This window comes from Ovis aries, chromosome 3, assembly GCF_016772045.2.
Source record: "Ovis aries strain OAR_USU_Benz2616 breed Rambouillet chromosome 3, ARS-UI_Ramb_v3.0, whole genome shotgun sequence".
Lineage (NCBI taxonomy): Eukaryota > Metazoa > Chordata > Mammalia > Artiodactyla > Bovidae > Ovis > Ovis aries.
Window position 1 is genome coordinate 8,128,338 of NC_056056.1, and position 15,629 is coordinate 8,143,966.

The 15,629-nt window shown below is 54.5% G+C and overlaps 1 protein-coding gene, 1 long non-coding RNA gene and 1 other non-coding gene across 3 annotated transcripts; 2 read left to right on the forward strand and 1 right to left on the reverse strand.

Annotated features, from left to right (window-relative positions):
- The first annotated feature begins 1,271 nt into the window (after positions 1-1,271).
- Positions 1,272-6,797, forward strand: PTGES2 (prostaglandin E synthase 2). Its single transcript, XM_027966397.2, has 7 exons — positions 1,272-1,553; positions 2,827-3,024; positions 3,704-3,762; positions 4,127-4,276; positions 4,540-4,740; positions 5,048-5,165; positions 6,156-6,797. Exons 1-7 carry the CDS (start codon positions 1,284-1,286, stop codon positions 6,276-6,278), a joined length of 1,119 nt encoding a protein of 372 aa, XP_027822198.1. The 5' UTR covers positions 1,272-1,283; the 3' UTR covers positions 6,279-6,797.
- Positions 6,798-7,540: 743 nt separating this feature from the next.
- On the reverse strand, positions 7,541-14,926 carry LOC132659550 (uncharacterized). Its single transcript, XR_009600095.1, has 3 exons — positions 14,634-14,926; positions 9,494-13,450; positions 7,541-9,404 (listed from the first exon to the last, which is right to left on the reverse strand). It is a non-coding gene; the product is annotated as an uncharacterized LOC132659550 (long non-coding RNA).
- Positions 11,042-11,114, forward strand: TRNAG-CCC (transfer RNA glycine (anticodon CCC)). Its single transcript has one exon. It is a non-coding gene; the product is annotated as a tRNA-Gly (tRNA).
- Positions 14,927-15,629: the final 703 nt, after the last annotated feature.

Here is a 15,629-nt window from a genome sequence, read left to right on the forward strand (position 1 = left end):
CAAGCTGTCCAAGCCCCGCCCACTCATCGAGCCCCCGCCCCTTTTCCGGTCCCCGGGAGGGGCCATCCCGAGGCTGCCTGCTGAGAAGCCTAGGCGATGGAGGCTCCAGCCCTTAGCTTGGGTGAAAGAGCCCGACAGAGGGGCGGGACAGCTCGGAACCCCCCATTCTGCCCCTTCTTACCCCTGGGGACTTGGGCAAATCGGCGACTCGGCACCTCCGGCTGGGCGAAATCCGAGACACAGGGTTTCTAAGGCCCCACTTGTGTATGGAAATTTTTATGGTTCGGGTCACAGAAGAAACAGTGCATCGGCGCGGGAGGGCAGAATAAAAAAATCCTGGGGGCGGGGGAGGCGGGGTGCGGAAATCCCGAGTCAAGGGCGTTCACCTGCTACTTGTCGGGATGGACAGTTTCTGCGGCTCTCAGGGACCGGATGCCACGACGCTTTCCCTGATACTGTGAAGGGTTCAGTCTCTTTCGATTGGGTGCCTGTTATGGGTGACACTAAGGGCCACATATTAAAAAGCAGAGATATTATTTTGCCAACAAAAGCTATGGTTTTCCCAGTAGTCATGTATGGATGTGAGAGTTGGACTATAAAGAAAGCTTACCGCCGAAGAATTGACGCTTTTGAACTGTGATGTTGAAGACTCTTGACAGTTCCTTGAACTGCAAGGAGATCCAACTAGTCCATCCTAAAGGAGATCAGTCCTGAATATTCATTGGAAGGACTGATGCTGAAGCTGAAGCTCCAATACTTTGGTCACCTGATGCGAAAAGCTGACTCATTGGAAAAGACCCTGATGCTAGGAAAGATTGAAGGTGGGAGGAGAAGGGGATGACAGAGGATGAGACGGTTGGATGGCATCACCGACTCAATGTGGACGAGTATGAGTAAACTCTAGGAGTTGGAGATGGACAGGGAGGCCTGGCGTGCTGCAGTCCATGGGGTTGCACAGTCGGACGCGACTGAGCGACTGAACTGAACTGAGGGCTGCATACCTGAGTTCCTGCATTCGGCTCCGGGTCACTACCGAGACCAGTTACGTCTACACTCTAGAAGCCGGCGGCAGTTAGCAGACATCCTCAGGTGTTTCTTCGGCTCTGATGGATGTTTTAAAAGTTGGGCGCCGGGGACTGAAGCTCAGTCCCAAGAGGGCTGCCCCCGCCCCGCTCGGCGTCACCGTCACCCCTGGCAACCGGCTGGCCCCGCCCCTTCAAGGGGAGCCAGAGCCAAGGCAGTCTTTGTTTCTCGCGCCCTTCCGCGGCGCCGGCGGAGCAAACATGGCCCATGCTGTACGGGCGCTGTGGCCCCTCGGGCGCGCTCTGGCCTGGAGGCTGGGCGATCGGCCGGCGCTGGGACTCCACGCGCAGAGCCGGGCCGGCTTCACCGGGGCAGCCGGAGGCTCGGGCCCCGCCGCTACGGCCCGCAAGGGGGGTCCACGGCTTCTGGGGGCGGCGGCGCTGGCCCTGGGTGGCGCCCTGGGACTATACCACACGGCGCGGTGGCACCTGCGCACCCAGGACCTCCGCGCAGAGCGCTCGGCCACACAGGTAAGCCCGAGGTAAGGGCTTGGGTAGCAAGCCGCGCAGGTAAGGACCGAGCCTTGGGTAGGGGCCCTGAGGTGAGCGCGGAACCTCGGGACTTCTGGGAACCGGCGGCGTCAAAATCACCTCCTCTGTCGCCTCTTGACCTTGAGGGAGTGACCTGGTTTTAAGCCCTCCAGCCCTCAACGTCCTCATCTGTGAAATGGGGCCTTACTGATGCCGCTAAGTGGAACTGCCTCTGTTTTCAAGTCGTTTTACAAACGGGTTTTAAGACTTTTTAATGGGAAGATTTGGAAATAACTGAAAAGGGAAAGTCTCTTGCACGGTTTATTACTTTCCAAACATTTTCCGCCTCCCTCCCCCTGTCTCCAAATCCTGAGGTTGTGTATTTATTAGTATTATTAGTGTTCTGTTTTTACGAAACGATGACTGGTAGATTCCAGGCCCTGAGATGAGGAGCAAGGGTATGTCCCCCCAGGCAAGGGGATGGCCCAGCTGCCCTTTGCTATGCTTTGTGCCCAGCGCCAGCCCCGCCCCCACCACACATCCACAGGCGCCCCTTTCCTGAACCCCTGGGAACAGGATCGCATAGATGGGGAGTGGAGTTCTCTGTGTCTCCCTGCCCACCCACCTCCATGGCCCAGCCTCAGTCTCCCATCTCTGAACAATGGGGGAGGGGGACCGCAGCTGTGACTTTCAAACGTGAGTATGCGGCAAGCTCACCTGGGGCTCTCCTGCTCTATGAAGGCCAGGGGCCCAGATACCACCCTCTCCTGTTGGGGCTTTGTACATGAGTTTGTGCAAACTCTGGGAGATAGTGAAGGACAGGGAAGCCTGGCGTGCTGCAATCCATGGGGTCGCGAAGAGTCTGAGTGACTGAACGACCACCACCACCACCACTCGGAAACGCTGGGCTCTGCCCCCTCATCCAGATATGCCTCGGGTCGAGGGAGTAGGGGTGGGCACTACCAAGTTGAAACAGTTGCGTCTGGGGCGCACACACCTGACAGTGTCTGACATTCCCTTGGGACCGGAAGGAGCAGAGAGATGTCTATCTAGCATTGGACAAAGATGAGAAGATCCCTCCTACACAGAACAGGCTTTCTGCCAGGGGAGCCCCCTGGATGGGCGCTTGAGCCTGAACTGTCTTCTGCAAGAGCCCTTCCCCACCTCCCCGCCACCCATCCCCCATTCCTCCCGAAGTTCTCAGACACACCCTGGAAAACTCCCCTGGGAAAGGTTTGCAGCTTCAAAATTTCCTTCTCTGCTCCTTGCCCAGCTCTCCCTGTCCAGCCACCTGCAGTTGACGCTGTACCAGTACAAAACGTGTCCCTTCTGCAGCAAGGTCCGCGCCTTCCTCGACTTCCACGCCCTGCCCTACCAGGTGGTGGAGGTGAACCCTGTGCGCCGGGCCGAGATCAAGTTCTCCTCCTACAGGAAGGTGCCCATCGTTATGGCCCAGGAAGGAGAGAGTTTGGTGAGCCTTGGGGAGCTGCCCCCTGGCCCAGTGTCCTGGGTTGTCCTGGAACACCCCTGAGTTGGGCTCTGCTCTGCAGCCCCGGGAGGAACGTGGGCTCTTTGAGTTTCCGCTGAGGATTATAAACCAGTGAGTCTAAAGGAGGCAGAGCGCCACAGAGCTCAACACGTGGGTTCTGAAGTCTGGGTGGACTGGGTTCAAGGAGGGACTCCGCCATTCCCTGGCTGTGTGACTTAGGACCAGTCGCTTAGCCTCTCTGACTTGGCTTCATTGATCAACATAGAACCATACCCTCCGGGGTGTAGGACTTGGCTCCTACTCTGTAGCTTCTGAGTCTACCCAGCCCCTCAGAGTTCCAGGAGGCCACCTGAGTGAGGGGGCAGGGCTCAGATCCTGGGTCCTTCCCACCTCCTCCTGTCCATTAGCCACACTTTGTCTCCCTTACACAGGACAGGCTTCCCTGATAGTGGGGACTGCGACCTGTGGGGAGGTAGAACTCAGTGAGCATCAGTTTTCAGGGCAAACCCCCAGGGACAGGGACACAACACCCAGGATCCTCCTGACCAGTTCCTGAATGTCTGGGTGTCAGGATTGTAGAAGAGCCCCTGCTGACCCGGCCAGTGGCCAGCCAGTCCCCACTGCCCTTCCCAGCCCTGATCTAAACCATCCTCTTCTCCAGCAACAACTGAACGACTCCTCTGTGATCATCAGCGCCCTCAAGACCTATCTGGTGTCAGGGTAAGGAGCCCCTGTGGCCCAGGCTGGCACAGTGTCTCATGCCCTCTCCTGTCTCAGGGAGGCCTCCCCTGGGCTCCTCCATGGGAGTGGGGGTGGGGCTGCAGCTTAGATTTCCAGAATGGGTTGTGGGTGTCACTCTGAGATCCCCCCTTCCTCTCCTCCATGCATCTCCCTCTGTCCTGGAGGTGCTTCCGGAGTCTGCCCCAAATTCCTCTTGCTGCAGGATCTCCTGTGTCACCCACAAGAGGGTGGGACGCTTCTGTGGGTTGACTCAGGTCGGGGAGGTATTATTCATCCAGAGGAGGTGAGGGCTTGGTCTCCGAGGAAGAGGGAGTCGGGGTAAAACTCTAGATATCTCCCAAAGGCAACCCCTGGCGGACATCATCACCTACTATCCACCCATGAAGGCGGTGAACGACCAGGGCAAGGAGGTGACTGAATTCTGCAACAAGTACTGGCTCATGCTGGATGAGAAGGAAGCCCAGCGGATGTATGGGGGGAAGGAGGCCAGGACGTGAGTGGGACCGGGGCTGGCCCTGGGGATGTGGGGAAGGGGTGGTCTCCCCACTCAGGGGACCAGGCTGAGCGAGATGCTGTAAGCCATAAGGGCTGGGGCTGGGCCACACGGGACTGAGTCCCCTTGTGCCTCCCCCCGCCCTGGGCACTCGCACAGGAAGCCCACCAAGCCGGCCCTCTGCCCGCCTTGCCTGCAGGGAGGAGAGGAGATGCTGGCTCGGGAAGCCCACCTGGCCTGCTCTCTGTCCCCCTCGCCCGCAGGGAGGAGATGAAGTGGCGGCAGTGGGCGGACGACTGGTTGGTACACCTCATCTCCCCCAACGTGTACCGCACGCCGGCCGAGGCCTTGGCCTCCTTTGACTACATTGTCAAGGAGGGCAATTTCGGGACCGTGGAGGGCGCCATGGCCAAGTACATGGGCGCAGCTGCCATGTACTTCATCAGCAAGCGGCTCAAGCGCAGGTGATGGTGCATGTGTGCGTGTGTGGGTGGGTGCGTGTGTGGGTGGGTACGCGTGGGTGCACCTGGGGGCTTCCCATCCCCCAGCATTAGCCCATCTGAGACTCAAACCCCAAAACTCCTGATGGCCTCCCCCAGCCCAGGGGAAGCAGGGCTGGCCTTGGAGTCCAGTTCTGGGCCCCTGTCTTGTACTTTCCTCCGTCCCCCTTGTCCGGCCCGACAGCCGCGCCGGCCCCGGGCCTTCCCATGCTCCCCGCCTGTGTCAGGGTTTGGAGTCCCCCTGATGGACTCCTTGTCCATCCCTGCCCAGGCACCACCTCCGGGATGACGTGCGGGAGGATCTCTACGAGGCTGCCAACAAGTGGGTGGCAGCTGTGGGCAAAGACCGGCCCTTCATGGGGGGCCAGAAGCCGAACCTGGCAGATCTGGTGAGTGTGGTGATGGCAGGGGGTGCGCATATTGAAGGGTCTCTCCTTTGGGGCCCAGGCTGGGAAAACCCAGGTGTGAGCAATACCTGCATCTCACAGCTCCTCCATCCCAGGGGCACCTGGCTTCACTGATTGTCAAGGGCCTAAGGAAAACGAGCGCTCCAGGCTTCTACCTAGCAAAAAGTACTGCAACAGGGTCTTGTGAGCCTGACCTCAGTGCCAATCCTTGAAGTAGTTCTGCCAGGGTAGAATATGTGGCTTGCAAGGTTCAGGTCTTGGAGTAGGTGATGGGGTGGGTCCCCTCTTCTAAAATCTCAGGAACTGAGGGTGGGGGAAGGGCATTTTCTCAAAGGAAACTCTGAGTCGGGGGAGAGGGGTGGTTTGTTGCCCAGAAAAGGGGATGTAGGTGCAGGACAGGCAAAACCCACAACCAGCCCACACACTTCATTCAAAGCCCCACGTGCAAAGCTGGCCCATTAGAGGGTGTCTCGCTAATCCTGCTGACCATGCCAGTTCTATCGCTGATCCTGTTCGTGACGCCGGTTGTCTTGCTGTTCACACTGCACAGTTTGCTGAACCCAGGGGAGACAAGGCACGAGCTGAGAGGCTGGAAGGAAGCTCAGGGAGCTGTAGGAACTGCAGACGCGGTTATTCTCTCCTGGCTGGCGCGGCAGCCGTAGCAGCAGACATAATATAAGCTCACATAACACAACACAACCTCAGGGGCGTTCCAGGTGGAGCTTGTATATGCTTACAGAGCACAAGTAGCCCGTGGCCCAGCGAGCACCTCGTGAGGCTCACGCGCAGTGCTGTAAGTGATCTTGGCCATTACATATGGATTATTCACAAAACATAAGGCGAGAGGGTGTGGGGCGAGAGAGCCTGACCACCCATCTTGGCGAATTTGCTGTTTCCCTAGTGTGGGTCATGGGGCTCTCAGAGAGGGGAGGTGATGGGCCAGTGTGGACACCTCTCTGTATCTACCCCCAGGCAGTCTACGGCGTGCTGCGTGTGATGGAGGGTTTGGAGGCCTTCGACGACCTCATGCGTCACACTCACATCCAGCCCTGGTACCTGCGGGTGGAGAAGGCCATCGCTGAGGCCCCCCAGTGAGCTGAGCCTCGTGATCCCTGCCGAGGGGCGGGGGCGGAAACAGCAGAAGATGCCGGCTGTGAAGGACCAGGGCCGCTGGGCCAGCACTTGGCGATGCTGAGACACTGTGCAGCGAGGGCAGGATCATTCGGCCTCTTGTGCATCCCACCCTGGCAGCCCCCTCGCTTCTAACACTGGACGTCTGTTGCGGCCCTGGGGGACAAAGCCCAGACTTGGTTTCCATCCACAGGGCATGGAAGGCTACCTCCCTCCACACCAGCCCCAGGGGCTGACCCTCCCCGACTCCCTCCTGGGCCTCCCTACTCTCAGCCTTCCCTGGGGCTCTTGAGGCTGCCCTGTCTGTGCCGCGTGGTGGGAGTCAGGTCGGGCTCCTGCCGTGAGCGAAGGAAGCAGGGACCCTTTGGTTTTGGGAGACCCTGTCCTTGGCTCCCTCTGGGTCCTGTTCCCAGGTGCCCCCGCCACACACACACTGGGACTGTATATCATATTTGCAATAAAGAAAAGGTTTGCAGCTCCCCACATGGTGGCACTGTAGTGGAGGTCAGTGCAGGTTAGGGAAGGCCGCCCTGGCAGTTAATGCTGTTTGTCCAGAGCTTAGTGAGGGTCAGGCCTGGGTGAAAGGCTCAGCGTGCTTTGTGTCCTGGAATCCTGTGTTCGTGGCCATGAATGCTCAGCAGGGAGGTGCAGAGATGGCCTGGGGCACGGGTCCGGTTTTGCTCCCCACTGACTGTGGGACTCTGGGCAGGGCAGTGGCACCTCTCTCTGATCCCGAGTCTCCTCCTCTGTCAAGGGGCCTCAGGGATGGCCCCCACCTCCAGGGACAGTTGTGAGGGCTCAACCACAAGACCCAGGTCAGTGTGTGGAAGGATGCCCGGCTCAGCGGGGGCTGGAGTTGTTCCAGTCCTGCTCTACAGACCAGGAGACCAGGGATCAGAGGACGCGGGGCCCTTCGAGGCCCTCTGGCTGTGGATGGCCACCCAGGGCTTCAGTCTCAGGCCTGCGACTTCACGGGATGGACGGTAGGACAGGAGTCTATAGAGAGAAACGACTCTGGGAACGAGGAGGGGCTGTGGGGTCCCTGCTCTCCTGGTTTCAGCAGATGATGGGCACGCTGGTCCGCCGAGGTTGCCCTCCAGAGGCTGGACAGCCAGCCAGTGAGCTGATCACTATGTGCTGGGGCCTCCCTGTCAGGGAGTGATGGGCCAACTGCCTCAGACCCCCCAGGAGAGTTTAATTTTCTAATTTTTTTTAAAACATAGAAATAATTCATGGTCTTTATATTAGCACACGTTCAAATAAGGTTGGTGATGGACAGGGAGGCCTGGCATGCTGCAGTCCATGGGGTGGCAAAGTCAGGCATGACTGAGCGACTGAACTGAACAGATGAGGCGGCACCAACCTTAAGCCCTCCAGAGGCAGACCGCGCCACGTGGGGAGGTAGCGGCCCCAGCTTCTGCAGTGCTGCCTGCTACCTGCTTGGTTTGGTTCCCGTTGTGAGCATCTGCCCTTGTAACACTGGCTGGGTCTTTGAGTCTGCGGAGTGCTCCTGTGGGAGGAAGGAGGGAAGCTGAGGCCTGAGGTCACACCCCTGAGGGATGAGGAGCCACGGGAGCCGCCTCTGAGGGGCCAACAGCTGTTCGGGTCTCCAGAGTCACCGCTGGCCGGGATGCTGCTCCCCCATCACTGATCGGCTTTTAAGTCCCCAAGGGGCCTGTGATGGCCCTAGAGCCTCCCGCAGCAGGGCAGGAACTAGGCCAGGGGTGCCATGACGCGCTGGGGGAGGCCTTCATATATCCCTTCCCCTCCCCGCTTTCCTTCTCTTCAGTTCAGTTCAGTTCAGTTGCTCAGTCGTGTCCGACTCTTTGCGACCCCATGAATCTCAGCACGCCAGGCCTCCCTGTCCATCACCATCTCCCGGAGTTCACTCAGACTCACGTCCATCGAGTCAGTGATGCCATCCCGCCCTCTCATCCTCTGTCGTCCCCTTCTCCTCCTGGCCCCAATCCCTCCCAGCATCAGAGTCTTTTCCAATGAGTCAGCTCTTCACATGAGGTGGCCAAAGTACTGGAGCTTCAGCTTTAGCATCATTCCTTCCCAAGAAATCCCAGGGTTGATCTCCTTCAGAATGGACTGGTTGGATCTCCTTGCAGTCCAAGGGACTCTCAAGAGTCTTCAACACCACAGTTCAAAAGCATCAATTCTTTGGCGCTCAGCCTTCTTCACAGTCCAACTCTCACGGTCCATATATGACCACAGGAAAAACCATAGCCTTGACTAGATGGACCTTAGTTGGCAAAGTAATGTCTCTGCTTTTGAATATACTATCTAGATTGGTCATAACTTTTCTTCCAAGGAGTAAGCGTCTTTTAATTTCATGGCTGCAGTCACCATATACAGTGATTTTGGAGCCCCCCAAAATAAAGTCTGACACTGTTTCTACTGTTTCCCATCTATTTCCTGTGAAGTGATGGGACCAGATGCCATGATCTTTGTTTTCTGAATGTTGGTCATGGTAAGAGGTCTGACAGAATATGGTCCACTGGAGAAGGGAATGGCGAGCCACTTCAGTATTCTTGCCTTGAGAACCCCATGAACAGGAAAAGGCAAAATGATAGGATACCAAAAGAGGAACTCCCCAGGTCATTAGGTGCCCAATATGCTACTGGAGATCAGTGGAGAAATAACTCCAGAAAGAATGAAGGGATGGAGCCAAAGCAAAAACAATACCCAGATGTGGATGTGACTGGTGATAGAAGCAAGATCCGATGCTGTAAAGAGCAATATTGCATAGGAACTTGGAATGTCAGGTCCATGAATCAGGGCAAATTGGAAGTGGTCAAACAAGAGATGGCAAGGGTGAACGTCGACATTCTAGCAATCAGCGAACTAAAATGGACTGGAATGGGTGAATTTAACTCAGATGACCATTATATGTACTACTGCGGGCAGGAATCCCTCAGAAGAAATGGAGTAGCCATCATGGTCAAAAAAAGAGTCCTCTTCGCAGATGGCCTTTTCCACGTCACCCGCCCGGAGTTACTTGGTACTTTCCCAGCTGTTCAAGGAGGCTGGCTGGCCTTTCTCTGTCTCAATCGCAGAATCACCAAAGGAAGCGTTGGATGTGACCTGCTTGGGATAAGACGGCCACCTTCAGTCCATGATGCTATGGCCCAAGGAGGGTCTCAAGTCTTACAGCCCCACCCTGTGCTCCCTACCTTTTCTGCTCCTCCTTCTGTATCCAGTGATTGAGTCTCCCAGCCTTGGCGTCCTCGGGAGGCCTGGACTAGTTAAGGAGACCCCGTGGTGCAGGCCAGACCCCAGCTGCTCATCGCCACCCCTCTCCTCATGTTCACAGAGATGTTTTTTTCTGATCTTGCGTTTCTCAGAGGGAAGATACGGTTAATGACAAAGCAGCCATCCTTCGGATACAGGCCTGACTCCTCACTGGGGTTCATCTCTGAGGTTGCTGCAGGCAGAGAGCCTGTCCATACCCTCCTATCCTCACCCACCTCCACTAAATGGTCACCTTGTTGAAAAGTCCTTGGACTTTTAGAACCACTGATTAGAAGTTCCCTGTGACAGGGACTTCCCTGTAACCGGGACTTCGCTGTGACGGGGGCTGGATAATGGCCAGTCAATGCAAGGCCACCAATGCAAGAGGCCCCGAGTCCTGCTTCTGTCAGAGTATTCCCCCCAGAGGTGCCAACCTTGCCTCAGTCACCTTTTCCCACAATCACCAGAGGGCCGTGAGAGGATGCAAAGTCTAGAGGAGCAGGTCACAAGGCCTGGTGCTGCCACCTTGTGGCCAATTCTGGGGTTGCATCTTTGGGCCATCTTCCTTCTGCAAGGACTCTTACTTGCCCAACTGTAAAACGGGCTTCCTGGGTAGCTCAGATGGTAACGAATCTGCCTGCAATGCAGGAGACCTGGGTTTGACCCCTGGGTAGGGAAGATTCCCTGGAGAAGGGCATGGCAACTCACTCCAGTATTCATGCTGGGAGAATTCCATGGACAGAGGAGCCTGGTGGGCTGCGGTCCACGGGGTCACAAAGAGTCCGACAGAACTGAGTGACTAACACAACACAACAAAAGTGGGGTTAATATGCAAGGGTCTGAAGATGAATGGGTAGGGAGAGTCACACGTCTCAGGGGTAAGAACTGCAAGCCAGGAACCCTTGCCCCATTTTGGTCTAGCTCAGGTCATGGCGAGTGCCCTGTGGCGGTGGTGGCAGCAGCAGGTTTGAGGTGGGAACTCTGTGGCCTTGGGCAAGCCCTTGGAGGTCAATTACCCTTCATGAGGTTGTTGTAATTGTGGATGGGAAGGTTGCACAAAGTTGATGTGCCTTGTTGATGGGTGAGGGATGTTTTCCTGCAGCCGGTGAGGTTTGCTGTTTCTCCTCAGAGCACACTCCAGCTATGTTTCCATCTGGGCTGCAGTTCACAGCTGAGAGCTACTGTTTCCAGACAAGAGCTCCAGGAAGTAAGAAGGGGAGAGTCGTGAGACTGTGCAGATCGTGAGACTGTGCAGATCAGGAGGGCTCCCCAGGGAGAGAGAGCCACAGCAGAGGCTTTAAACATTAGGATTCTGGGTTGCTTTTTTTTGTTAGATTGTTAAATTTTAAAATTTCATTTTTATTATACAAATAACCGTGTATTGTGCATAAACAGATCTTGCAGAGAAGCAAAAATATGATACCAATTATTTATAGACCCATCACTGAGATTTAAAATTTTAAAAAACAATTTAAAAAATTCTGGGGGCTTCCTTGGTGGTCCAGTGGCTAAGACTCCTCACTCCCAATTAGGGAGGCCCAGGTTCAATCCCTGGTCAGGGAACTAGATCCCACATGCTGCAACTAAGAGTTCAAAGATCCTGCATGCCACAGTGAAGATCCTGTGTGCTGTAACTAAGACACAGCAAAGCCAAATAAATAAATATTTTAAAAATAAATACAATAAGAAAAACTTAAAAACATTTTTTTTTGGAGAATAGCCTTCTAGTTATATTTTTGTAGGCTGCATTTACTATGTGTATATATAGAGATATAAAATATCTTACATTTTTACATATAATTTATATTTTACACATAAGTATTTATATGTAAATGTTGGAGAAGATTCTTGAGAATCCCTTTGACTGCAAGGAGATCAAACCAGTCAATCCTAAAGGAAATCAAGCCTGTATATTCATTGGAAGGACTGATGCTGACGGTGAAGCTCCAATATTTTGACCACATGATGTGCAGGGTCAACTCATTAGAAAATACCCTGATGCTGGGAAAGATTGAAGTCAGGAAGAGAAGGGGATGATAGAGGATGAGATGGTTGGATGGCATCATCGACTCGATGGACATGAGTGCATAAGCTCCGGGAGATGGTGAAGGACAGGAAAGCCTGGCATGTTGCAGTCAATCAATAGGGTCGCAGATTGGACACAACTGAGCAACTGAACAACAACAGATGTACCCCACAGTTAGTGGTGGTTTGGTTGCTCAGTCGTGTCTGACTCTTGTGACCCCATAGACTGCAGCCCGCCAGGCTCCTCTGTCCATGGGATTCTCCAGGCAAGAATACTAGAGTGGGTTGCCATTTCCTTCTCCAGGGGATCTTCCCAACCCAGGAATCAAACCTGGGTCTCCTGCCTTGCAGGATTTCTTTACTGACTGAGCTACAAAGGAAAACCCTCCAACAGTTAAATGGGGCCTATTTTGTGGGCCCCACAACTGTGTAAAGCACTGTTTTAAGCACTTTACACAGCCTTTCGATATCTCTCTGAGGTAAGTACAAGTATTCCCATTTTAGAGATAAAGAAACTGAGGCATCAGATTAAGTGAATTGCTTAGTGTCACACAGTAAATAGCACAGGAAGGATTTGAACCTAGATTTCCTGGGCCCAGAAACAGTGACCTTAATCAGTATATTATAATATTCCTCTCTCTAGAAATATTTTTTTAAAATAAAAATTCAGATCACAATGTATTCCAGATCAGCAACCGTTCTCCCTCACTGTTTCTAATGACGGCTCCACTGTATGCCACTGCTGCCTAACTTATTTAACCAGTTGGATGGGAAGGATTTGGACTGACAGAAGCATCTAACAGAGAACAGGGCTGATAGTCGGGCGGGGGGTGGGGATGGTGCGGTGGGCTAAATAATGACCCCCAAATATATCCAGGACCTAATCCCTGAAAGCTGGGAGCATTACCTTATGTGGCAAAGAGACTCTGTTGATGTGATTAAATTAATGATTTTGAGGTGGAGAGATTTTCCTGGATTATCCAGCTGCGCCCTAAATGTAATCACAGTCTGCTTATAAGATGGAGGCAGAGGGAGCTTTGACTAAAGAGATGTGAGAACAGAAGTGAGAGGCTGGAATGACGCCAGGAAGAGGTCACAAGCCAAGGAGAGCAGCCGGTCTCCAGAGGCCGGAAGAGGCAAGAAATGAATTCTCCTTGAGAGCCTCCGGAAGGAAGCAGCCCTGTGGGACACCTAGATTTCAGCCCATTGAGGTTGATTTTGGACTTCCGGCCTCTAGATCTATCGGGAATGAATATGTGCTGTCTTGGGGCGCCACGTTTATGGCGATCTGTAACAGCGGCCTTTTGTTGCTCAGTTGCTGTGTCCAACACTCTGCACCCTACAGACTGCAGCACACCAAGCTCCTCTGTCCTTTAATATCTTCCAGAGTTTGCTTAAATTCACATCCATTGAGTTGGTGATGCCATCTAACCATCTCATCCTCTGCCTCCCCCTTCTCCTTTTGCCTTCAATCTTTCCCAGCATCAGGGTCTTTTCCAGTGAGTTGGCTGTTTGCATCAGGTGGCCCAAATATTGGAGCCTCAGCATCAGTCCTTCCAGTAAATATTCAGGGTTGATTCCCGCTAGGATTGAGTGGTTTGATCTCCTTGCAGTCCAGGGGACTCTCAAGAGTCTTCTCCAGCACCACAATTGGAAAGTATTAATTTTTTGACACTCAGCCTTCTTTAAGGTCTAACTCCCACATTGGTACATGACTTCTGGAAAAACCATAGTATTGACTATTTGGACTTTTGTCAGCAAAGTGATGTCTCTGCTTTTGAATACGCTGTCTAGATTTGACTAGCTTTTCTTCCAAGGAGGAGGTGTCTTATTAATTTCCTGGTTGCACTCACTGTTTGCAGTGATTTCGGAGCCTAGGAAAATAAAATCTGTCATTAGGACACGAATACGAACAGTACAGTCAAGGAAGACTAAACCTTACTACAGTATAGTCAGGGAAGAGAACTGGTTACAGGGAGCCAAGTGCCAGAGGCAAGTCCCTGGCTCTGTGTCAGTGTATTCTCAATAAGCTGTATTCCCAGCAATCAATAAATGGACACACATTAAAAAAAAAAGAAATGCAGGGTAGGGGTTGGGCTCTTTGGTGCAGTCAGGGGCCCCCACCAAACTGGCGGGTGTGGGTGGAGCCAGCTCAGGGCCTTCACAGCTTCTGTGGAGATAGTCGTTCCTCCGGGGCCACAGGGACCATGTTAGTGGTGATGGCAAAAGGCCCAGAGAGACCATTCCTTGGCACCTCCCTTCCCCCTTCTCCAGTGCCAACCTCTGTGTTATGGAAACTGAGAGTTGGAGAGGCCTGGGGGCCTAGGGCAGCCCTCTGGCCCACCTCTGGCCTCAGTCTCCTCATTCCTGGTTCCTCCCTGCCCTCCTGCATCACTGCCCTCCCACTGGCCTTCTTCCCACCCAGCACTGGCAGCCTCTCCAGCCCCTCTGGCCGGGCCTCGCTGGTCTGCTCCTGCTTCCTCGCTGGCCCTGGGCAGCAGAGACCAAGGTCCATGCTTGGGCAGTGGGGCCTGGCATGCAGGCTGCCCCTCCTCTCACCCTTCCCCTACATTCCAGTCCACTGGGACTGATGAGATGGGGCCTGGGGGCAGCCTGGCCGTGAACCAAGGAGGAGAACCGGGCTTGGGGCTTCAGTCAGCAAAGCTGTTTTGAATCTTGGTTCAACCTATGCCCTTTAAAAAGAAAAAGAATATATGTATGTTTTAGCTGAGTCGTGGTTTGCAGGATCTTTGTTTCCCGACCAGGGATTGAACCCTGGGCCCTCCACATTGAGAGCGCAGGGCCCTAACCCCTGGACCTCCAGGGAATTCCCAACATTTGCCCTTTGGATGAATCTGGCGTTCCACCTGGCCCTGAGCTGAAAGGCAAATACCTTGCCCATCTTCCTCATGAGGAAACTGAGGCTCAGAGAGGCATGAAACTTGCCTGAGATCACACTGCCAGGTACCAGGATTCAAGCACAGCCCTGCCTCACTTTCCCCCAGCTCTCTGGGGCCTCCTGGCAGGGAGAGTGGCCAGGGGCCAGGTGTCACCTACCTGAGGTCAGGCAAGAAGCCCCTGCCCTTCAGTGAAGCTCCCCTCAGGTGAGTCGTGGAGTGGGTCCAAGGCTGCCAGGCCTCGTGTGGGGGCAGGGCCAGCCGTATCTTCACCCCAAAGCACACAGCCAGAGTGGGTCACTCTGATCTGCTTCAAGGTCTTGTCACCTGTTCCCAGGGAGGCCCTGGGCAAGCCCCTGCCCCTTCCAGGGTCTTAGTTTCCACCTTTGTAAAATGGGGACATGGCGGCAGCAGCCCTTGTCCCCTGTGTGCACAGAGCTGCAGCTCAGCTATGGCACTCCCGGGACTGAGATGAAAGGGTCTCGCTCCAGGAAGGAAGTGCCCAGAACATGGGCCAGGTCCCCCACCCTCCCACCCCAGCCCCCAAAGCCAGAGATCCCAGACCTCCTCAGCGGGGGCCGGGGTGGGGGTGGTGGGGGGGAGGCAGGGGAGGAGTGGAATGAAAAACCATTTAGGGGAAATTACTCCGTGTTTGGAATCCAGGATAGGGCTGGGGCACTGCAAGTGTTTAAGGACCGGCCTTTTCCGTTTCCTGTCTCGTTTCAACGTCCCAACAGCCCTCCCAAGGCGCGTCTGGAGGTCAGAGTTCTGGAGTGTGTCTCACTGGGCTAAAGTCAAGGTCATCCTCAAGGCAGCGTTCCTTCTGGAGGTTTTCTGGGAGGCTTGACCTTGCCTTTTCCAGTTTCTAGAGGCCACAGGAATCTTTGACTCAGGGCTCCTTCCTCCATCTTCAAAGCAAGCAGCCCCGGGCTGAGTCCTTTGTCCAATCTCCCTGGCTCTCTCCCTGCCTTCCCCTCCCACAAGGAAGCATCTTGTGATCTTGGGTCCACTTGGATAATCCAGGCTACTCTCTCTCCCTGTTTGAAAGTCAGCTGATTGGCAAACCTAATTCCATCTGTTACCTTAATTAGCCTTTGTTTGCCTTGCCACCTAATGCACTGGTTCTGGGGATTAGGACGTGCATGTCTTTGGGAGG

Coding starts and splice junctions, on each gene's coding strand:
- PTGES2 (XM_027966397.2), top strand. CDS start 1,284: ATGGCCCATGCTGTACGGGCGCTGTGGCCCCTCGGGCGCGCTCTGGCC. Junction 3,025..3,703: donor CCCAGGAAGGAGAGAGTTTG/GTGAGCCTTGGG, acceptor CCTCTTCTCCAG/CAACAACTGAACGACTCCTC. Junction 5,166..6,155: donor AGCCGAACCTGGCAGATCTG/GTGAGTGTGGTG, acceptor ATCTACCCCCAG/GCAGTCTACGGCGTGCTGCG.